A 24,356-nucleotide genomic window follows, 5' to 3' on the forward strand; every position below is an offset into this window, starting at 1 on the left:
TTCATTTACTCTTGTGGTTTTTACTTTCACTTTCAACAGAGTGGAAAACTATAACCTCTTCACTCAGATTTCCCAAGATGTTTCCAGTTTTTTGTTGGTTTAGAATCACTTTCAAACCTGCATTTTAGACATGTTGAGTGCTGTGCGACTGCTGCTCGGAGCAGTTCTATTCCTCAACCATTCGCTGAATGTCTCTCGCCTCTAGGCTTTATTAGACAGAAATCATACTAGACCAGAGATTCACTTTTCTTGGCGTGTGTGTAACGTACTAGTGATGATGGGTTTATGACATTTTCTTGTGCACTATTGTGCCATCTGGTGGTCTAAAATAACACTGAATGTGAAAGTGTTCTGATCAAATAAGATGATGGTTAGATCTCAGTCCTAGTCGAGGCTGTAATGGAAGGACCGTGACCCAAATACTGTAAAAATAATGGTTCAATTTATTTTCGTAACGCCCAAAATCACAACAGCAGTTTCCTCGAGTGGCGACAGTGATAAACAGATTAGACTATGTCCATAGGGACTTGGCAATGTCCCCAGCTCCCGTGTCCTTAGACTCTCCCTCAGCCAGGAAAAACTACACTTCTTTGGGAAAAAGTATAAACCTGGAGGAGTTCCACAGTGAAGGAGAGATCTGACTCCCTCAGACGGACGCGACAGAGACAGTGGAGCTGGAGCCACTCAGGAGGAGAACCAGTTCTTCAGGAGGAGAACCAGTTCTTCAGGAGGAGAACCAGTTCTTCAGGAGGAGAACCAGTTCTTCAGCAGGAGCAGATGAAGAACCGTTCACATGGAGTAGAGACCGCTTCTCCAGGGACTCGAGGATCATCTGGGTCACAGGTCATCGATGTGTCTGTTCTACTCCCGGTGGAGAAGTGGGAGAAGAAGAAGCAAATAACCGATTTGCAAGTGAAATCAAATATTACATTTTGTCTGATAGAATAAGTCGTCAGAAGCAGAGGATAGAGCTCAAGCTGCCAAACTTCCCCCGTAGTTGCTCCTAGGGCAGCGTAGCAGGGAAACTAGGTTTATATTTCTGTCCCTAACTGGTCTGACCATAAGACATTTCAAAGAGGAACGTTTTAAGCCTGGTCTTAAATGAAGAGACTGTGTCGGCCTCTTTAACATGGACATGAGCTGATTCCACAACACATGAGCCCTAAAACTAACAATGCATTTCACTCATTTGAAAGCCTTATGCTGTCGATCACATGTCCAAATATGAAAAACCAAAAAGGAGTTTTGTTCATAGTTATCTACCGACCTCCTGGTCCCTATTCAGAGTTTTTAACAGAGTTTTCTGACTTTATATCAAACTTAGTGTTAGCCTGGGATAAAATAGTTATAGCTGGAGACTTTAATATCCACGTGAACATGAGTGATGACGCTCTCAGTAATGCCTTCAGCGCCTTGTTAGACAGCATTGGTTTCACTCAGAATGTAAATAAGCCGACTCACACTCACAAGAACACTCTGGATCTTGTCCTAACGTATGGAACAGAGATTAGTGACCTCATTGTCCTCCCTCAAAACCCTATATTGTCAGATCATTTCCTAATTACCTTTTAGTTTATTCTTAAAGATCATCCAGTCCCACAAAATAAAGTTATAATGAAAAGGACAATATCTGAAAAATCTATCTCAAAATTCAAAGAAATAATAGAGCCAATATTCAGTGACATGTCATGTGATCCTGCTGAGAACAGTTTTAGTCCCAGTTTAAGTGATCAATGTGTCGACTTGACCATGAATTCTCTGAAGTCTGCTCTTGACGTTGTCGCGCCGTTAAAACAGAAGGTCATTAGGCCAAAGCGCGCCTCCCCATGGTACAACCAAGAACTGCGTTCACATAAACAAAGAGTTAGAAAGTTAGAGGGATTATTTCGTCGCTCTCACACCGAAGAATCCCTAAAAGCATGGAAAAGTTGCCTGCTGTCCTATAAGCAGGCTCTGCGTAAGGCCCAAACCAGATATTATTCAAATCTAATAGAAGTCAACAAAAGTAACACTAAATTCCTTTTCAGCACTGTAGCTAGGCTAACAAACTGTCACAGTGCAGTAGAGCCCTCAATCCCAGCTACACTTAGCTCTGATGATTTCCTCCTATTTTTTAACAATAAAATAAAAACAATCAGAGATAAATTAGATGAAATTACCCCCGCTATTAGCCCTGAACTAGCCCAAGCTGTAAATCTAACGTCCCATATAAATCCACCTGTAAACTTAGAAAGGTTCACAGCTGTTGATCAAGCAGAGATAACTTCAGCCATTATGTCCTCTAAAAGCTCAACTTGTGTCCTAGACCCCATTCCAAGCTCCTCAAAGACATTCTTCCCCTAATTATAGACCCTATTCTTAATATAATAAATACTTCACTCCAAAGTGGCTATGTTCCACAGTCCTTCAAACATGCCATCATTAAACCTCTTCTGAAAAAGCCTAATCTAGACCCCGACCTATTGGTAAACTACAGACCTATTTCAAATCTTCCCTTCGTCTCTAAAATCCTTGAAAAAGTTGTAGTAAAACAGCTTTGTCGCCACCTGCAGGACAATAACTTATTTGAAGTTTTCCAGTCAGGGTTCAGAGCCCACCACAGCACTGAAACTGCACTAGTTAAAGTCACAAATGATTTGTTATTAGCCGCTGACAATGGACTGGTCTCAATCCTGGTTCTGTTGGACCTCAGCGCAGCGTTTGACACCATCGACCACAACATTCTACTGCAGAGGTTAGAATGTGATGTAGGTGTTGGAGGAACAGCCCTCAGCTGGTTTAAATCCTATTTATCTGATAGGTTCCAATTTGTTAATGTAAACAAGAGCTCCTCACCAAGCTCTAAAGTAATTTACGGTGTGCCACAGGGTTCGGTACTCGGTCCAATTCTGTTTACTCTTTATATGCTGCCATTAGGCAACATTATCAGAAAGCATGGCATTAACTTCCACTGCTATGCAGACGACACTCAGCTGTATTTATCAATGAAACCTGATCAGAGCGATCAAGTAGACAGACTTAGTACTTGTGTGAAGGAGATAAAAACCTGGATGACACTAAACTACCTGCTTCTTAACCCTGAAAAAACCGAGGTCATTGTGCTTGGCCCTAAGCATCTACGAGACAATCTATCTGAGCAGATAGTCACACTGGACAATGTCAGTGTAGCCTCCAGTTCTACTGTAAGAAACCTTGGAGTCTTATTTGACCAGGAGCTCTCATTTAAAGCTCATATAAATCAAGCTTGTAAAACAGCCTATTTCCATTTGCGCAACATCGCCAAAATCAGAAGAATCCTGCCTAAAAGTGATGCTGAAAAACTTATCCATGCATTTGTAACGACTAGATTAGACTACTGTAACTCCCTGCTTGCAGCGTGTCCTAAAAGCTCCATAAAAAGCTTTCAACTGGTTCAAAATGCAGCAGCAAGATTACTAACAGGAACAAAAAGAAGAGAGCACATTACGCCAGTGCTGAAGTCTCTTCACTGGCTCCCCGTCGAGTTTAGAATCAAATTTAAAATTCTACTCTTGACCTACAAAGCCATAAATGACATGGCCCCATCCTACCTCAAAGATGCTATAGAACCATATCATCCAAACAGAGCTCTTCGCTCTCAGAATGCCGGCCTTCTGGTGGTGCCAAGAGTCTCTAAAAGTACTGTAGGAGGTAGAGCGTTTAGCTCCCAAGCTCCTGTGTTATGGAATCAGCTCCCGACCCATGTTAAATATGCTGACACAGTCTCTTCATTTAAGTCCAGGCTTAAAACGTTCCTCTTCGAAATCGCTTATGGTCAGAGTAGTTAGGAACAGAAACATAAACCCACAGCTTTAGCTACGCTGCCCTAGGAGTAACTGTGCTGGGGGAAGTATGACAGCTTGAGCACTATCCTCTTCTTCTGACTACTTCAAACAATATTTATTTTTTAATTCCACTTGCAAACTGTTCACCGCCTTCTTTCTCTTTCTCTCACTCCTGAGGACCTGTGGACCCAGATGCCCCTCCCCTGATGAAGTGGTCCCTGCCCTGTGTGGACGGTCCCTCATCTGCCTGAAGAGTGGGTCCAGCTCGACTCAGACGGTCCCTCATCTGCCTGAAGAGTGGCTCCAGCTCCAGTCTCCCTCGTGTCCGTCTGTCCGTCTGTGAGAGTCGGATCTCTCCTTCACTGGAACTCCTCCAGGTTTCTACGCTTTTTTCCCAAAGAGGTTTTTTTGTAGTTTTTCCTGGCCGAGAAGGAGAGTCTAAGGACAGAGGACCCTGGGACATCGTCCCTCGCCACCACAGACATTGTCTGACTCCATCGCCACCACAGACATTGTTGATTCATTTCTCCCTGTGGCCCTCAGAGGCAACTGTTGTTGTGATTTTGGGCCTTACAAAAATAAATTGATTTGATTTGATGAGCCAGTGAAGAGACTCCAGCACCGGCCTGATGTTCTCTCTTCTTTTAGTTCCTGTTTGTAATGTTGCTGCTGCATTTTCATGCTCAACAGCAGACGTCAATTCTTGTGAAAAATCTAAAATATCTCTTCAGATGAACCAGCAAATATTTATCACAGAAAACAGAGCTGAAGCTGCAGCTTCATTGTTCAGTTGTAATAGTTCCATTTACACTGCTTTAGGTCATTTTAATACATTAGAAAGTTCAAACAAACCCCTATTTCATTTATTTAAAAAAAACTTTATTAAAAATATCAAACCATGAAAATCAGACGTCTGTACAGCTCTTGATTGAGAACACTACATCTCCCAGAATGCCTTGTGCTTTTGCTGCCATGTCCACACTTAGCACCATTTTATATTTTTAGTTTAAAGGCGGTGTGGACGATTTTTCTGCGATTTGAGAACGCAGGTGGAAGTGCACATGCCCCTCCCCCGTGTGGACTGATACAACACACGTGCGTTTGTTTATTAGCGCAACGGAGCGCATCGCATCTCTCGTCTCCCGTAGATTTTTGTCCACTTCTGCGTCAGCTCGAACTGTCTTTCTCGTCTTCATTTTGCCCCGTACACTGAGGGAACTATATTATGATAGATCCATGCACTTAGGCACGCGGAAACGTGGGGACGAGCCTGACGCGGCTGCAGGTGAGCGATAGGTGCGTTTTATGATTGATACGTGGCAGGACTAATGATTTATCCACGCCACGAGGAAATATGATACAAAATTTGCTGAAAAAAATCGGCCATACCACCTTTAACTCGACCTTTTTTGGACGTCATCTTTAGAGACGTCCAGGGTCAGACCCAGTTCAGTCTTTCATCTGAAAAATTCTATCTTTTCTAGTTGTTTCTTTGTCTAGAATGTTCCACACACATGGAATTACAGATATATTTCCATGGAAACAAGTTAGTAACACCACTGGACCAAGGTACAGGTCAGATCTGTGGAAAGGAGTCAGCTCAGTCAGTTTTTCACTGTAAGTTTGAGCAACTAAAACACCTGTAATTGAACGATCCAAGACGATTAACACCATAAGACAGACGAGCAGGTGGAGGACCAGAAAAGTTACATAATGCAACTTTAAACTGAAACATTCCATCATCACAGTTCAAACAAAACACTCAAAACACAATCAAAGATCAATAATACACTCAAAGGTCTGTCCCATTCACAAACGCTGCGCTCTCATTGGTTTAGAGCAGGGGTGTCAAACTCATTTGGGCCGCGAGCCAAATTTGGACGCTCAGGCTGGGTCGCGGGCCGAACATAACGTAAAACATAAAACTATTAAAAATATAAGAAATGAATAGCTTTATATAGCCTATGCTGTTTTGAAGCAATTATTGGATCAATTAAAAAAAAATACAAAACGTTTGTTCTCATAAACTGAAATGTATTTAGTAAAACAAGTGTAATTTCACCAATACTGTGCTTCAGTTTATGTGCATCACAACTTCAGAGTTGATCTACAGTTCTACACAGAGATAAACATTTGTTACTTTGTAACAAAATAAACTTCTCAAGATCTAAAAAAACTTTTAAATGTACGAACTAACATGTCCACGTCTGTAGTTCTCTGTTCACCTGAACTGACACACCACTAAAGTTCTGCTCAAAAGTGCTTAAAGTGCACTTCTCCCTCGGCAGCTCACACAGCAGTGCAGCAGAGCCCCGTGGGGGAGGGGCAGCTCACACAGCAGTGCGGCAGAGCCCCGTGGGGGAGGGGCGGCTCACACAGCAGTGCAGCAGAGCCCCGTGGGGGAGGGGCTGCTCACACAGCAGTGCAGCAGAGCCCCGTGGGGGAGGGGCAGCTCACACAGCAGTGCAGCAGAGCCCCGTGGGGGAGGGGCTGCTCACACAGCAGTGCAGCAGAGCCCCGTGGGGGAGGGGCAGCTCACACAGCAGTGCAGCAGAGCCCCGTGGGGGAGGGGCAGCTCACACAGCAGTGCAGCAGAGCCCCGTGGGGGAGGGGCAGCTCACACAGCAGTGCAGCAGAGCCCCGTGGGGGAGGGGCGGCTCACACAGCAGTGCAGCAGAGCCCCGTGGGGGAGGGGCGGCTCACACAGCAGTGCAGCAGAGCCCCGTGGGGGAGGGGCACGTAGTTTTAGCGATAAAAACGGTTACGGATGTAACTACGGTTCTATGAATCGATTAAAAAAATAAAAAGTTAAATATAAATTTGAAGTGTTCGGCGGGCCGGATTAAAACGTCTGGCGGGCCGGATTTGGCCCGCGGGCCTTGTATTTGACACATGTGGTTTAGAGGATTAGAAGTATTCAACAACTTGTGACTTTTCATTTTTGTTCCTCAAGAACAATATTTAGCCCTCATTAAAAACACAATTGTTAATATTTAATAACTCAAACTCATGTCATGAGTTTGACATGACATGTCAGTCAAAAGTATGACTGACATGTCTGTGGCCCCGCCCACTTCTGAAGTCCATTTCCATGTATTTTGAACAAAGCAGAGGCTAAACTTTGTGCTACATATATCATATTATAAACATATTATAAACATATGTACACCTTAAAGCAGGGGTGTCCAAACTAAGGCCCGGGGGCCAAATGCGGCCCTCAGACCAATTTTTGTTGGCCCTCAGGCTTCCTGCTAAATGGGCCCAAACAACATAAAAAATAACTTTTTACTGTAAAATTGGAAAACATCTGCTGTAATAGACCGAATATTAATGTTCCATTATTAAAGCTGTGGAGGCTCAAAACCACATGACTTCAGTGTCATGTCATGTGGCCCTCAGTGAAGAGAGTTTGGACACCTCTGGCTTAAAGCAATAGTACGGAACTTTGTGAAGGTGGAACAACCTGATTCCATGGAAATAGAAAGTTAAAACTTCTGCACATTCTCCATTCTGCACTGAGGAACATTAGAGCCAAAGGAACAGGCAGGAGGCTCCTCCAGGCCAGAAGTCAAAGACAAAAGGTTTGTGGAGTTTCCAATGAAATAATCATATCAATTGCTGAAAAAGTAACATATTGTGGTTTTCATTCATGTGTCGTTCGCTCAGGAGTCGGATTAGCCTCCGTCAAGATCCTTCACCTACACAAGCTTCTCCATCAGGATCCACCACCTACACAAGCTTCTCCATCACCTACACAAGCTTCTCCATCAGGATCCTTCACCTACACAAGCTACACAAGCTTCTCCATCAGGATCCTTCACCTACACAAGCTTCTCCATCAGGATCCATCACCTACACAAGCTTCTCCATCAGGATCCTTCACCTACACAAGCTTCTCCATCACCTACACAAGCTTCTCCATCAGGATCCATCACCTACACAAGCTTCTCCATCAGGATCCTTCACCTACACAAGCTTCTCCATCAGGATCCATCACCTACACAAGCTTCTCCATCAGGATCCTTCACCTACACAAGCTTCTCCATCACCTACACAAGCTTCTCCATCAGGATCCTTCACCTACACAAGCTTCTCCATCAGGATCCATCACCTACACAAGCTTCTCCATCAGGATCCTTCACCTACACAAGCTTCTCCCAGACTTTTCACACTTAAAACATTAGAAAAAAGGCTAATCAGGTCTTGCTCAGGGAAACTTGACTGTCATTTCCCTAAAGCTTCACTATGAAACTTTTCTGTCATTAGTCAATATATAATGTATAAACATGTTCTTAAACGCCTGCAGTTCAAATAAACGTGGAATTGACATCTGGAACCACTCGTGGGCGGGGCGGCATTTCTTCTGTTCTCTCTCTCTGATTGGTTATGAGCTTTGGGCCAATCAGACGGTGGACAGCTCCACACCACTGTCACAGAGTCCACTGTCCACTCGCACGTCCAGCGTCAGGTCCTGCACCAGCGACTCTGCAGGACAACAGCACAAGACTGGAGTTAGACTGGACTTGGACCGGACTTGGACCTGGACCGGGCCCAGCAGTAGAAGTACCTGTGGAGGCTTGAGGCAGGTCTGTGGTGGGGGTGAGCTGCTGCGCCCCCTGCAGGACACTCAGAGCGGTGCAGTCTCCCACTGAACTGAGAGCAGCAAACAACTCCTTCACTGTACCACCAGAGACCTGCAGAACACACACACACAGACACACACGCGCACAACACACACACGCAACACACACACGCAACACAGACACAGACACACAAGACACAGACAGACAGACACACACACACACACAGACACACACACACACACAGACACACACACGCAACACAGACAGACACACGCAACACAGACAGACACACACACACACAGACACACACACACACAGACACACACACACACAGACACACACACACACACACAGACACACACACACACACACAGACACACACACACACACACAGACACACACACACACACACACACAGACACACACACACAGACACACACACACACACGCACAGAGACACGCACACACACACACACACACACACACACTTAGAGCTTCAGTGTCTCTTGTCCAGGCTCCACACAGAGGAAAGGTCAGTAACTTCCTATAAGTGATCTGTTCTTTTCCTCTGGATCTACCTCTGTATCTGCCTGCGTTGCAACAATGAAATTTCCCCATGTGGGACAATAAAGGAATATCTTATCTTATCTTACCTCGTAACTGTCCAGTAGCGTTTTGGCTGGAGAGGGGCCGAGTCTGAAGGCGTCGTTTAAAATGCCCAAACCTAAAGTGTGGGACAGCGTTTCCCACAATCCTTCAGTGTCCAGAGCACGGCACACTTCCTGCTTCAGAGAGAGTTCCAGGCTGCACAAGTCCCCTGTTTAAAAGTGTTTAAAAGGAATCAGGACTAAAACAGCGCTAAAGGAGGACTAAAAACTGGCCTTAAACATGACCAGAGCAGGGACTGACCTTGAGGAGGGCTGAGGGGTTTCTGAGGTGGTTTTGGTTCGTACTCTTTACTGTTGAGAAGCTCTAAAACCTGCCAGACGTGTTTTGAAAGTTAATTTAGAGGAACGATAAGTATCTAAAGAGCGTTTGGAATCCTGATGATGAAATGAACAAACACATCTGACAGAATGTCTTTGCATTTGCTCTTTTCCTCAACACGATGGCTCTTCACAAACCCACCACACTGGAGAGGACTTATGAGACGGGCGTGTCACCTGTGCACTGGCGGCCATGTTGAGAGGGGTGGTTCCTGGGACGTAGCCTTCATCCTCCTCCTCCTCCTCTTCGCTCATGAACAGAGGCTCCAGGTTCTCACTGAGGGGGTCTGCTCCTGCACACACACACACACGTTAGTTTTTTTTTTAATAGTTTTTTCTCCCAAAACAAAAGTTGTAGCATGAAATGGGCAAGGAGAGAAGAGACATTCAGCAAACAGTGAACCTTTTCTATGTTCATGTTAGAGCTGCAACAATTCATTTGAATACATGTGTTCGCGGTGACGTCATACTTCCCCATAGCGGCCATTTTAAAAAACAAACACGACTGCATCCTTCTCTACGGCGTAATGAGCTACGAATACTTTGATTCTTTAGACGATAACGGCAAACTAAAGTACACGACAAAGCTCTCATTCCTTGATCAGTCAACAGAGCAGTGACCTTACAGAACAATGATCTTACAGAACAATGACTTTACAGAACAATGATCTTACAGAACAATGACCTTACAGAACAATGACCTTACAGAACGCAGGTTTTTGGCATTTTGGCCTCATATTTTCAGGATTTCGTTTGTAGTAGACGTGCTGTTGTGCCCCTTTCAAAATGGCTGACTCTGTTGCCACAGCACAAGTTCCCGGAGGTGCGAACGCATGTACAGGCTTTAGTGGACAGGACAGAGCAGCGGGAAAGTGGATGAGACTGGAGAAGGACTGCTCACATGAAGTGCACAAGTGCTACCCACTCTGCCACCAAGCTGCACAGATCTGACACCTGCGACCTTCTGAGAATGCAATGCTTTGGTTGAATCTTTAGTGCATCTGGACCTGAAGAAGGGTTCTTGGTGTGAGTATTTCATATGTGACATGTAAAGCCCGAGTGTTGCTCATTCTTTTGTGTTTGTTCCTTTCACTTTGTTTGAACTGAGCTGTATCATGTGTGGCCAGCAGAGGGCGCTGTTGGCTCTGCTGTAAACGCACCGCCATCTTGTAGCTTCAACAGCAAAAATTATGACTGAAATGTGTTTGTAACGACTTGTTTTATGTTTTTAGAGCAATAACATATTGAAAAAAAGATACTGAAGTAGAGCGGGGGACACCTTTTGTCCTCACGCCAAAGAGACGTTTGTAAAACTCCTTCATTATAACCTCTTCTGTGTGTGAGGAGTAAGTGTCAGTAACAGTGATGTGAGTGTGATTGAAATAAACGACATTATTGTAAATTGAAAATTTAAATATTTTGGGAAAGGTTTGCGCCTCGGCAGCACAAAGACCATAGGTTTCTCGGGTCAACGCCCAAGGAGGAGTTCATAAAAGTATTAAGTGTCAGCATGTTCAAATATCAGAGATTTGGAACAACATGGGAGGTTTCTATAATCGCTATGAACTCATAGTTTTTTGATTGGGATGAATTTTGTGCCAAATTTCAAAACATTTCGAAAAAATAAATAGTTTGCTCCCCCTATAAAATGTGTGTTCACTCTGTAGGGGGCGCTATCACGCCAAATTAATTTGTTCAACTTCTAGAAGTTTTAAGGTGAAGAATTTAACAACTGATTAAAATTTGACGCAATTCGGACTTTGTCTGCACAAACGGCAGCAAATCAAATTTTGGGGAAATTTCTGAAATTTGAGCTACAGTTTGTGAAAGATAAAACTATCTGGACAGGTTTGATGTCCCACTCCTCAGACACCAACAACATTTCAGCTTTTCCAACATCCTGGGAGGAGTTCGGAAAAGTACATCATTTGGAAAAACTGCAGTGTCATGTTTAGCACATTTTAATTCAAGATGGCCGACATTTGGTTGGGCGGACGGCGTTGCTTAGTATTTTTTACTTTTCTTTTCACCATCTACCTCTGCGCAAAATTCACGATTCTACGATCAGATTTTTTATGGCCATTTTTGGATCCCTCAATGCATTTTTTCTACAATTGTTGGCGCTGACGTGCAACATTTTCACATTTTAGAAAATGGAGCAGTAGAAAGGCAACATTTTTAGAGGTTTGCAAATGTTTGTGACTTTTGGTCAATGTTCTCTGGCTGAATCGTGGTTTGGTCCCAAGAAGAAAACAAATAATATTCCGATGCGTTTCCCGTTTTTTCAAATATCATAAACGTGCTCGTGTTTTCCTGTGTCACTGATGGGCACTTTCGTTATAATTGAGTGAGCTCCGCCCACTTTGTGCTATTGGCCCTCTATACAATAAGAATGTTCAGTTTTTGTTTATGTTTACATGCATTTACATTTACATTTTTGTGGTGATACTTAAGTGTGACATTTCTTACGACTAAACTGTCATTCCTTCTTTGGAACCTAGATTCCTGGGCACGTGTTTACCTCAGATTGCAGAAGTTCACTTGATACAAACAGAAACAGGTTGGAGAGCAGTGCCTGGTGGTGGTGTGTGGTACTGCACTCACCTGCAGCCATGAGCAGAGCGGTGAGTTTGGCTGAGCCCCGCCCTGCTGCCACGTGCAAGGGGGTGGAGCCATCGAACGTGTAGCTGTCCACCTTAGCATGTCCCTTCAAACACAAGAGCAGTCAAACCTCTGCTGTAGAAGCTCTGTCCCCTCTCTGTCTGTGTCCCCCTCTCTGTCTGTGCCCCCCTCTCTGTCTGTGTCCCCCTCTCTGTTTGTGTCCCCCTTCTGTCTGTCCCCCCCTCTGTCTGTGTCCCCCTCTCTGTCTGTGTCCCCCTCTCTGTCTGTGTCCCCCTCTCTGTCTGTGTCCCCCTCTCTGTCTGTGTCCACCTCCTATCTGTGTTTGTGAAGGTCGTGACGGTCCCTCCTCTGTAGCATGTGTTCAGTCCCCAGTTTAGTCCCGGTTTAGTTTTCTGGCTTAGTCCTGGTCTGAGTGCACCGGTGGTACCTCCAGCAGCAGACAGCCAGCCAGGGACACGTTGTCTGCCTCAGTTGCCAGGTGCAGAGGGGTCCTGCCGCTGGTCCTCTCCTGCAGCTCCACGTCGGCTCCACACTGCAGCAGGCTCCGCAGTGAGGACAGACGGTTAGACAGGACGGCCACGTGGAGCGGGCACAGGCCTGAGGACACAACACCACAGCTCAATGTGTCCTCTCTGTTTATGGCTGTTCTGAGTTCATTTAAATGCACAAAGCACTGAGATGCAACAACAATATGACGAGAATGTTCTGTACGGTATATGATATCTCCATGGAGACGAGCAATGGCCCCTCAAGGCCCAGTTCCTGGTCAGATCTGTGGAGTGGTGACCCTGCTCATCGTGAGAATGCAGATTTTTCAGGGTAATTCTAACCCTGTGATTTAATAAATACAAGATAAAAAACCTTTAATGCAAAAACATCTACACAGAGACATGAGGGACGTCCACCAGAAAAGTTCCATAGTGCACCTTTAATATGAACATGATTTGTGATTTCCTCTTCAGATATATATATATATATATATATATATATATATATATATATACACATATATATATAGCTATATATATATGTGTATATATATATATATATATACACATACATATAGCTATATATATATATATATACACATATATATATATATAGCTATATATATAGCTAGCTATATATATATATATATATATAGTAGTATTTTTTATATATATATATAGCGAGCTATATATATCTATATATAGCTAGCTATATATATATAGCTATATATGTATATATAGCTGTATATATAGCTATATATATGTATATATATATATATAGCTATATATATAGTTTATATATATATTATATATATATATATAGTATACATATATATATATATATATATATATATATATATATAGTAGTAGTAGTATTTATAATAGTACCTGCTGCATTTGCGACTCCCATGAGCGCCCTGACCTCCGACCTCTGCAGCAGGTGTGACGTCATATCTCCCACTTCCTGTGCTGTTGCCAGGTGAAGTGCTGTGTTACCGAAGCGATCAGTGAGGGCGGGATCAGCGCCGGCCAATAGAAGAGCATCTACAGCCTCCTTGTGCTGCGTGAGGACGGCCAGGTGCAAAGGAGTCTGGGATATCAACACAAATGAGGAAAGTCAGTTCTTGTTTACTTCATGTGTTGTGCTCAACTCGTCCTTGTTCCGAGTCAAGTACTTAATCCTATGTCCAGGTCTAAGTTGAGTCATTATCCTCTAAAACTGAGTCCAAGTAACAAGTTCAGCCCATTAAAGAAGGGTTTTCTTTTCTTAACTGGTTTATTCTCTTCAACCGAATCTTCTTCAGGACTAAAACTGATTCTGTCTCGTTTTAGTTTCACTTCCATTCCACTTCAGCCTCGTTTACCTGGTAAAGATGATTCCTCATATTGAGCAGTTCTTCTGTAGAGAAAAGTGTCAGGACCTGGGTCAGACTCTGGAGCGCCTCCTGCTGGCTGTGCAGAATGGCCAAGTGCAGACCTCTGCAAAATGCATTGAAATCATTATTTATTTACTAAATATATATCTATATAAATCGACGGACGTTAAATGGAGGAGACTTACGTGTCCCCATCCTCATCTTGTGCTGACAGTAGGTGGCGCTGTGGGGCCAAGAGAAAGGCTGAGTTTCCTGAGATAGAGAACTGGAAGAGCGCCTCCACCTGGCGGCAAGCTGCGTCTACTACTGTATCTGAAAGTAAAGAAAAGAAATGGTCTGAACTACAACTAAACCAAGGCCTAAACTGGACCAGAGAGTTACAGATTTCATTATTTATTTAACCCATTAAGGGATCATCTCAAAATGGGTTGAAGCTGAAAAGACTTAGAATATTTTTCGTCTTTTTGTTGCTTTGAAGCTTCAATACATCGTTGTGGCAGTAATTTTTTTGAAATGCTAAAAAACTCTCTCAGCAACGAGCATTAGGCAACATTAGGCGGCACGGAGCACGGCGGGTGCATGCGCCGTGCGTGCGGGGGATCACGGCGCCCCGTGGCCCGTGCGGGGGAGCATGGCGGGTGCGTGCGGAGGAGCACTGCGCCCTGTGGCCCGTGCGGGGGATCGTGGCGCCCTGTGGCCAGTGCGGGGAGCGGGGCTGGTGCCGAAAAGTTGGAAAAGCTTTTTAGCGGCAAGACGCGGCGCAGTAAATGATGAAGAGATTTGGCTCTAGTAACGTGCTACGCACTGACCGGAAGAAGGACCAAAACAAACCCCGCATGAGGTTTTGGCCAATCACAGAAGACGTGAGATTCTCACCGAGACAAAAGCGTGTGTTCTGCTTCTGTCATTCTGACATGTCTAAGGTCTAAACACAGGCAATTGACAATTACAGGTTTTAACACATCTCATCCTCTTGAGACTATCTCAATGTGGTCATCTCACAGTTTGGGTTGAATGGGATGTGTCGTAGGGCCCCTAGGGCCCCTAGGGCCCGTGGACCATGTGGATTGAGTAAACAAACATGCGCGACAGGTGACATTATTTGGAGAGTTCATAACTTCTAAGATAAGATAAGATAATCCTTTTTTGCCCTACATGGGGAAATTTCATTGGTGCAACGCAGGTAGATACAGAGGTAGATACAGAAGAAAAGAACAGATCACTTATAGGAAGTTTGAAAAACACTTCTGGGATGTTCACTAGAGGTGAGCAGGGTCTGTCAAGCTACTATCGATTTTATCAACGCGTATAATTTTATGTGAAGCCAGAAAGAGACGAAAAATATTACGTCTTTTAAGCTTCAACCTACTTTGAGAAGATCCCTAAGATCGAAACCTTTTCAAGGAAGACCTGGGACCAAGTGAAAAAGTAGAACCGCACAAATCATAATGTCAATGTGGAAATGTTTTAGGGGACAAAAAGCAGAACTAAAGCTCACAACACGTGTAAAAGTACAATTTACTGACCAAAAATAGGTGTGTGAGTTTGTAGCATCAAACTCACAAAGACCTGAGGCTGTCATTTTTTAATTTGCAAAGAATTCTAACAACATTCTTTCATGTTGTCATTGTGGTTTATTGTTTTTAGAAATCTGAGGCAAATAATACATTTGATCCATTTTGGAATTAGGCTATAACAAAATGTGGAAAAAGTGAATACTTTCCAAATGCACATTAAGTGATTACAATTTTAATTTTAAGTCAAATAAAGCATGTGCAATTTATAAAAGTGTAAACACCAACAGAGAGGGATTATATTATAAATATTAACCTCATTCCGTTTAGATAAAAAATATGCATAACTCATTCAAATTTCAGTGTGCTCGGGACATTTGTGTAAAACTGAGGTTTAAAGTGCCTTTGTTTGCCTTTGTTTGCCTTTGTTTACATTTGTTTGCCTTTGTTTGCCTTTGTTTTCCTTTGTTTACATTTGTTTGCCTTTGTTTGCCTTGTACTACCCACTTGAGCCCGGTCTGAGTATTACCTGTCTGATCCTCCAGAGGACCCCCCGTGCCCTCCTCACTCTGCCCCAGTCTGGAGTCTTGTTTCTGGGCTGTGTCTCGTAGATCAGCCCCTGAGGAGGAGTCATCTTCTGGATCGCCATCATCTGCAGAGGAACTTCTAGAAGCTAAGAACAAAAATGTGTTATTACAGAAATCAGAAAACTTGTATTGTATTGTGACCAAAATTCACCAACTAGGGATTTGCCTCAACATCAAAATATCAATAATAAGTATATAGTAAAAATGAAAATACAAGCCATGCAAAAAAGTATGTGTAAGAATAAAATGGGCTCGAATACAAGAACATACGGCAAGATCAGAACGTTCAGAAACAGAACTGGAATTGTTTGACTAAAACTAAAAGGCATTTGTTAGTTGTCACAATCAACCGCGGCTCTCACCGTGTTTGGCCCCAGCTCCAGAGCCCAGGCCGGCCGAGTAGCCTCCGGAGAAGCCACCTCCAGCTCCAGAAGCCCCGTAGTTAAAGGTGGCGAAGCCCTGGCAGTATCCTGCACAGAACACTCCGCTCAGGACAAGAGGACGGATACTATATATACTACTGCACCTTTGACACAAACTTTAACCTTTATGTTTTATGTACACTTACAATGTTTTATGTACAGTTTTTCTGGACTTCAGACAGTAATTATAAGACTTGATGAAAAGTGAAGATGGAAATACTTGCCTCCCACTCCTCCAGGTCCTCCTCCTCTGTAGAGGCCGCCTCCTGCAGCGCCGCCATGAGGACCACTGAAGTCCTGGAAGTTTGGTAATGTTTTCTGCCTCTTCCTCTGCACCTCCTCTTTATCTGCTCATACAAGTAGCACACAAAGACAATCTTATTAACAACTAAAAAATAACAGACCTCTACCAGAGCCAACGACTAATACCTGTTAGTAATAAAGCCAAAAACAGCCTTTGTGATGAGGTGTTGTCAGTATATTTGATGGATAATGCACAGTTTATAAACCATGTTACAGCCGTCACCTTTAACCTCGTTGATGTCGCTTTGTGCAAACGTAGTAACTATCACCCCATGAGGAGCCTCTGAGGGTGAGGGAGGCACCAGAGCAGCGGGAGCAGAGCGTTGTCATCAAAGTCATTACTTGTGGGAATTATATAGAGGAATCTCAAACATATACTGTAATTGGAAAATGGCTGGGCACCATTAATATCACAGTTTTGGTTTGATCATGATTTATGAACAACAGGGAGCAGTATATTGAAACATCTTTGAAGGTTAATCCAGTGAGTCATTCAGATGGATGCGTTTTACACACAACCTTTAATAAGTCTTAGAACATTATTTTTAGGTCTGTATCACAATGTGATGTTATTCAGCCTGTAGTGGTAGAAGTACTACATTCATCATTCAGGCCAATTCAGCAGAAAGATTGAGGACCAACAAAAAATGGTGCAAGGGTCATTTGGCCCTCGGGGCATAGTTTGGACACCACAGATGGACACTTCGTAATGATCCATTATCTAGAGGTAAACAAATTAATCTGCTTCTTCTAAAAGTTTAAACTTTACTGAGATTGTTAAATCCAGCTCTCACCGACTTTACAGAAGCTGACCAATAATCATTTTTGTCATTTAACAGGGTCAAATTTAGGACAGGGGCCGGCAAGCCTCCGGTTAAACAAGCTTCAAGAGGAAAAAGGTTGAGAATGACTGGTTTTAGTATTCAATATTAAAGATGCTTTTAAGTGAGCCAAGAGCCTTCCTTAACGGCCCCCGGGTCCCTCTCCTCTGCCCAAACACTCACTCTAACGTGTTCTCGTGAAGGACTGCCGTCTGAAATGATGAAGCACTGAGGAAGAGTGCCAATGGTGTGTGGGCATGTCCCGTGGTGTGTGGGCGTGTCCCGTGCTGTGTGGGCGTGTCCCGTGGTGTGTGGGCGTGTCTCTCGTGGTGTGTGGGCGTGTCTCCCGTGGTGTGTGGGCGTGTCCCGTGGTGTGTGGGCGTGTCCCGTGGTGTGTGGGCGTGTCCCGTGGTATGTGGGCATGTCCCGTGGTGTGTGGGCGTGTCTCCCGTGGTGTGTGGGCGTGTCCCGTGGTGTGTGAGCGTGTCCCGTGGTGTGTGGGCGTGTCCCGTGGTGTGTGGGCGTGTCCCGTGGTGTGTGGGCCTGTTCCGTGGTGTGTGGGCGTGTCTCCCGTGGTGTGTGGGCGTGTCTCCCGTGGTGTGTGGGCGTGTCCCGTGGTGTGTGGGCGTGTCCCGTGGTGTGTGGGCGTGTCCCGTAGTATGTGGGCGTGTCCCGTGGTGTGTGGGCGTGTCTCCTGTGGTGTGTGGGCGTGTCCCGTGTTGTGTGGGCGTGTCCTGTGGTGTGTGGGCGTGTCCCGTGGTATGTGGGCATGTCTCCCGTGGTGTGTGGACGTGTCCCGTGGTGTGTGGGCGTGTCCCGTGGTGTGTGGGCGTGTCCCGTGGTATGTGGGCATGTCCCGTGGTGTGTGGGCGTGTCTCCCGTGGTGTGTGGGCGTGTCCCGTGGTGTGTGGGCGTGTCCCGTGGTGTGTGGGCATGTCCCGTGGTGTGTGGGCGTGTCTCCCGTGGTGTGTGGGCGTGTCCCGTGGTGTGTGGGCGTGTCCCGTGGTGTGTGGGCGTGTCCCGTGGTGTGTGGGCGTGTCTCCCGTGGTGTGTGGGTGTGTTCCGTGGTGTGTGGACGTGTCCCGTGGTGTGTGGGCGTGTCCCGTGGTGTGTGGGCGTGTCTCCCGTGGTGTGTGGGTGTGTCTCCCGTGGTGTGTGGGCGTGTCCCGTGGTGTGTGGGCGTGTCCCGTGGTGTGTGGGCGTGTCTCCCGTGGTGTGTGGGCGTGTCCCGTGGTGTGTGGGCGTGTCCCGTGGTGTGTGGGCGTGTCCCGTGGTGTGTGGGCATGTCCCGTGGTGTGTGGGCGTGTCTCCCGTGGTGTGTGGGCGTGTCCCGTGGTGTGTGGGCGTGTCCCGTGGTGTGTGGGCGTGTCCCGTAGTATGTGGGCGTGTCCCGTGGTGTGTGGGCGTGTCTCCTGTGGTGTGTGGGCGTGTCCCGTGTTGTGTGGGCGTGTCCTGTGGTGTGTGGGCGTGTCCCGTGGTATGTGGGCATGTCTCCCGTGGTGTGTGGACGTGTCCCGTGGTGTGTGGGCGTGTCCCGTGGTGTGTGGGCGTGTCCCGTGGTATGTGGGCATGTCCCGTGGTGTGTGGGCGTGTCTCCCGTGGTGTGTGGGCGTGTCCCGTGGTGTGTGGGCGTGTCCCGTGGTGTGTGGGCATGTCCCGTGGTGTGTGGGCGTGTCTCCCGTGGTGTGTGGGCGTGTCCCGTGGTGTGTGGGCGTGTCCCGTGGTGTGTGGGCGTGTCCCGTGGTGTGTGGGCGTGTCTCCCGTGGTGTGTGGGTGTGTTCCGTGGTGTGTGGACGTGTCCCGTGGTGTGTGGGCGTGTCTCCCGTGGTGTGTGGGCGTGTCTCCCGTGGTGTGTGGGCGTGTCCCGTGGTGTGTGGGCGTGTCTCCCGTGGTGTGTGGGTGTGTCTCCCGTGGTGTGTGGGCGTGTCCCGTGGTGTGTGGGCGTGTCCCGTGGCGTGTACCTATGATCTGTGGGTGGTAGGTGAAGGGCTTGGGCTCGCTGGTCTCGTTGTCGGACTTCCTCTTGAGTTGGACGAACACAGACGTGGGCTTCTGCAGCGTCAGGTCCCGATACTTGGGAGTTTTGAACACGATGGCAAACTGCACAGAAATAACACGTGAAGTGCAAAGACTAAAGCGGTAGAAGTAGTACGGGGGGGAAAAGGAAGCACAACAACAGTTAAACTAAGAATCCCAGAACATGAGCTCTCACACATATTGGGACCTTTTGGAGCTCAGAGGACGATCCACAATCCTTTGGTGAAATACATCTGTCAAATTTTAAATGCAATAGCGATTGGTTGTGATTAAAGGTTGAATAGAGGATTTTTGGCGCACAATCTGAGTCTCATTTCCTCATGGCGTGGACAGCCGAGTAGTTCGCCCACATGTCAATCATTCCCTGCGTGCTCCTGCACACCTGCAGCCTCGTTTCCCTGGCTGCACGTGCCTGGTTGATATGCCGGTGTGTGTTTAGCAAGTTTCTTCAGTTACAGAACAAAAATGACGACAGAGAAAGACTGTGATCGAGCTCAGAAGAGACGGAAATCTGCAGAGACGAGAGATGATGCAATCCGTTGCTAATAAACAAACGCATGTGTAGCAGCGTGGCTGTTGAGTGCCTCTGCACGAGGTTTGATGGGAGGCGGCCTCTTGGAAACAACAGGACTGTGGGGGTGACTGTGGGGTGACTGTGGGGTGACTGTGGGGGTAAGTGTGGGGGTGACTGTGGGGTGACTGTGGGGTGAGTGTGGGGTGAGTGTGGGGGTGACTGTGGGGGTGACTGTGGGGTGACTGTGGGGTGACTGTGGGGGTAAGTGTGGGGGTGACTGTGGGGGTAAGTGTGGGGGTGATTGTGGGGTGACTGTGGGGGTGACTGTGGGGGTGAGTGTGGGGTGAGTGTGGGGTGAGTGTGGGGGTGACTGTGGGGGTGACTGTGGGGTGACTGTGGGGGTAAGTGTGGGGGTGACTGTGGGGTGACTGTGGGGGTAAGTGTGGGGTGAGTGTGGGGTGAGTGTGGGGGTGACTGTGGGGTGACTGTGGGGGTGAGTGTGGGGGTGACTGTGGTGTGACTGTGGGGGTAAGTGTGGGGGTGACTGTGGGGTGACTGTGGGAGTGACTGTGGGGGTGAGTGTGGGGGTGACTGTGGGGTGACTGTGGGGGTGAGTGTGGGGTGAGTGTGGGGGTGACTGTGGGGGTAAGTGTGGGGGTGACTGTGGGGTGACTGTGGGGGTAAGTGTGGGGGTGACTGTGGGGTGACTGTGGGGGTGACTGTGGGGGTGACTGTGGGGTGACTGTGGGGTGACTGTGGGGGTGAGTGTGGGGGTGACTGTGGGGTGAGTGTGGGGTGAGTGTGGGGGTGACTGTGGGGGTGACTGTGGGGGTGAGTGTGGGGGTGACTGTGGGGGTGACAGACAGAAAGGCCTGGGCGACACGCGAGCACCAAAAGCCACCTTTTTGCTGAGGCGAGGGTGCTAGCCGTATTGGTACCTGTCGGTGTACGTCGGTGGGTGAGAAGTCCCCCAGAGCCTCCCATGTCGGCCCAGAATCGTCCTCTTCGTAGAAGCGCACCTGGATGTCATCTGAGAACGACATCACATCAACACTTTCCAATCCAAACCAAATGGACGACAACTTTTGGCCAATCAGATGATTCCCTTTTTTTAAAGACACTGGCTGCAGTTATTCAATATCTGATTATGATGACATTTTTAGATTATTAAAATTTTATGTAGCATCTGATTTCTTTCTGATGACGGTAAATGGTCACATTTATGTAGCGCTTATCTATCGTCAAGGCGCTCAAAGCACTTTACATCGAGGTTGTGCGCAGACACTGGGGGCGAGGTTAAGTGTCTTACCCAAGGACACAACGGCAGTATTCACCGGAGGCAGCTGCGATCGCACCGCCAACCTGTGGTTGCCTCTAATCCCTCTAATTAGATTTTGCGGTCATCTAAAAATCTTTAACAGTCTTTTAAAGACTTTCTCCTTTTGGATGAATAAAAGTATTTCAAATATAATAACCAGAGTCAGTGTGAGTATGAGTATATTCTAATACTTTTAGTGGTGTTTACCCTTCTGTACTTTGTCACAGAGCAGGTAGACCTCCTCTCCCCCCGTCACACATCCTGCTGTGCGGTCCATACGCACGATCTTCAGGTTTGAAGCATTTGGAGCCTCTGTGAAAACACATTACACTTCAGCTGTGTAGAGACATTTCACCTGTGCAAGTGTACATGGAAGAGACGTTTCACCTGTGCAAGTGTACATGGAAGAGACGTTTCACCTGTGCAAGTGTACATGGAAGAGACGTTTCACCTGTGCAAGTGTACATGGAAGAGACGTTTCACCTGCACAAGTGTACAAGGAAGAGACGTTTCACCTGTGCAAGTGTACATGGAAGAGACGTTTCACCTGCACAAGTGTACAAGGAAGAGACGTTTCACCTGTGCAAGTGTACATGGAAGAAACATTTCACCTGTGCAAGTGTACATGGAAGAGACGTTTCACCTGTACACGTGTACAAGAGACGTTTCACCTGTGCAAGTGTACAAGGAAGAGACCTTTCACCTGCACACGTGTACATAGAAGAGACGTTTCACTTGTGTGTACGTGTAAGAGACTTTTCACCTGTGCAAGTGTACAAGGAAGAGACGTTTCACCTGTGCAAGTGTACAAGGAAGAGACGTTTCACCTGCACACGTGTACAAGGAAGAGACGTTTCACCTGTGCAAGTGTACATGGAAGAGACGTTTCACCTGTGCAAGTGTACATGGAAGAGACGTTTCACCTGTGCAAGTGTACATGGAAGAGACGTTTCACCTGCACAAGTGTACAAGGAAGAGACGTTTCACCTGTGCAAGTGTACATGGAAGAAACATTTCACCTGTGCAAGTGTACATGGAAGAGACGTTTCACCTGTACACGTGTACAAGAGACGTTTCACCTGTGCAAGTGTACAAGGAAGAGACCTTTCACCTGCACACGTGTACATAGAAGAGACGTTTCACTTGTGTGTACGTGTAAGAGACTTTTCACCTGTGCAAGTGTACAAGGAAGAGACGTTTCACCTGTGCAAGTGTACAAGGAAGAGACGTTTCACCTGCACACGTGTACAAGGAAGAGACGTTTCACCTGCGCAAGTGTACAAGGAAGAGACGTTTCACCTGTGCAAGTGTACAAGGAAGAGACCTTTCACCTGCACACGTGTACATAGAAGAGACGTTTCACTTGTGTGTACGTGTAAGAGACTTTTCACCTGTGCAAGTGTACAAGGAAGAGACGTTTCACCTGTGCAAGTGTACAAGGAAGAGACGTTTCACCTGCACACGTGTACAAGGAAGAGACGTTTCACCTGTGCAAGTGTACATGGAAGAGACGTTTCACCTGTGCAAGTGTACATGGAAGAGACGTTTCACCTGTGCAAGTGTACATGGAAGAGACGTTTCACCTGCACAAGTGTACAAGGAAGAGACGTTTCACCTGTGCAAGTGTACATGGAAGAAACATTTCACCTGTGCAAGTGTACATGGAAGAGACGTTTCACCTGTACACGTGTACAAGAGACGTTTCACCTGTGCAAGTGTACAAGGAAGAGACCTTTCACCTGCACACGTGTACATAGAAGAGACGTTTCACTTGTGTGTACGTGTAAGAGACTTTTCACCTGTGCAAGTGTACAAGGAAGAGACGTTTCACCTGTGCAAGTGTACAAGGAAGAGACGTTTCACCTGCACACGTGTACAAGGAAGAGACGTTTCACCTGCGCAAGTGTACAAGGAAGAGACGTTTCACCTGTGCAAGTGTACAAGGAAGAGACGTTTCACCTGCACACGTGTACAAGGAAGAGACGTTTCACCTGCGCAAGTGTACAAGGAAGAGACGTTTCACCTGTGCAAGTGTACAAGGAAGAGATGTTTCACCTGTGCAAGTGTACAAGAAAGAGATGTTTCACCTGTGCAAGTGTACAAGGAAGAGACGTTTCACCTGCACACGTGTACAAGGAAGAGACGTTTCACCTGCGCAAGTGTACAAGGAAGAGACGTTTCACCTGTGCAAGTGCACAAGGAAGAGATGTTTCACCTGTGCAAGTGTACAAGGAAGAGACGTTTCACCCGCGCAAGTGTACAAGGAAGAGACGTTTCACCTGTGCAAGTGTACAAGGAAGAGATGTTTCACCTGTGCAAGTGTACAAGGAAGAGACGTTTGACCTGTGCAAGTGTACAAGGAAGAGACGTTTCACCTGCACACGTGTACAAGGAAGAGACCTTTCACCTGTGTGTACATGTAAGAGACGTTTCACCTGTGCAGTGTTGTGCCTGAACACGTTCATTGAACGAAAGTTCATGAACGCGTTCATAATGTTGGTGAACGTGAACTGAACGCACTGTTTTACTGCTGAAGAACGATAATATGAACGCGTTCTTTCTGGTGTCTGTGAACGGCAAATTCGTTCTTTTTATTTTCGTTCAATAAAGTGTCAGATTTCTAGAGACTTCCAGGCGGAAAACACCGTTAAGTTGCTCAAAAAGAGCCTGTGTCTGACAAGTGTGAGAGCTCCAGTTGTAGAGGCGATACCGATAGGTCGCGGAGACAGAGATTTCGCGTGTCTCACCGCACTGCGCATGTGCATCCAAACAAAAAGCAGCATAGACGCGACCGCAACGTGAAGTCAACAGAACAGCAGGAGTCGCCCTGCTACGACCAGTTACGTGAGTTTTATGATCAGGTCGGTGAGGATGGGAACAATCTAACATTTGTGTGCAAACCTTGCCCAGCAAGTTTTCCCTCATGTTTCTGAGACTATACTGTGGGCTGAAAGCTGCAACTGCTGCTGCTAGTGTGGTGCT

General features: G+C 46.4%; 1 protein-coding gene across 1 annotated transcript in view; it reads right to left on the reverse strand.

The window, feature by feature from the left end:
• Positions 1 to 8,172: 8,172 nt before the first annotated feature.
• The window catches only part of nfkb1 (nuclear factor of kappa light polypeptide gene enhancer in B-cells 1), a 50,297-nt gene continuing 34,113 nt past the window's right edge, over positions 8,173 to 24,356 (reverse strand). The window contains exons 9-25 of the mRNA XM_072451456.1: positions 21,582 to 21,686; positions 20,995 to 21,086; positions 19,467 to 19,605; positions 16,602 to 16,728; positions 16,322 to 16,446; positions 15,902 to 16,045; positions 14,261 to 14,275; positions 14,044 to 14,158; positions 13,847 to 13,961; positions 13,371 to 13,572; positions 12,422 to 12,591; positions 11,977 to 12,079; positions 9,550 to 9,665; positions 9,296 to 9,365; positions 9,040 to 9,203; positions 8,371 to 8,497; positions 8,173 to 8,288 (exon numbers count right to left, since the gene is read on the reverse strand). Of these exons, the coding sequence (XP_072307557.1) occupies positions 8,206 to 8,288; positions 8,371 to 8,497; positions 9,040 to 9,203; positions 9,296 to 9,365; positions 9,550 to 9,665; positions 11,977 to 12,079; positions 12,422 to 12,591; positions 13,371 to 13,572; positions 13,847 to 13,961; positions 14,044 to 14,158; positions 14,261 to 14,275; positions 15,902 to 16,045; positions 16,322 to 16,446; positions 16,602 to 16,728; positions 19,467 to 19,605; positions 20,995 to 21,086; positions 21,582 to 21,686 (2,012 nt within the window). The 3' untranslated portion in view covers positions 8,173 to 8,205. The remainder of the gene's footprint in view (positions 8,289 to 8,370; positions 8,498 to 9,039; positions 9,204 to 9,295; positions 9,366 to 9,549; positions 9,666 to 11,976; positions 12,080 to 12,421; positions 12,592 to 13,370; positions 13,573 to 13,846; positions 13,962 to 14,043; positions 14,159 to 14,260; positions 14,276 to 15,901; positions 16,046 to 16,321; positions 16,447 to 16,601; positions 16,729 to 19,466; positions 19,606 to 20,994; positions 21,087 to 21,581; positions 21,687 to 24,356) is intronic.

The sequence above is a fragment of the Eucyclogobius newberryi genome, unplaced genomic scaffold, assembly GCF_026437365.1.
Source record: "Eucyclogobius newberryi isolate DKJ021-1_F unplaced genomic scaffold, fEucNew1.0.hap1 SCAF_19, whole genome shotgun sequence".
In the NCBI taxonomy this organism is placed as follows: Eukaryota; Metazoa; Chordata; class Actinopteri; order Gobiiformes; family Gobiidae; genus Eucyclogobius; species Eucyclogobius newberryi.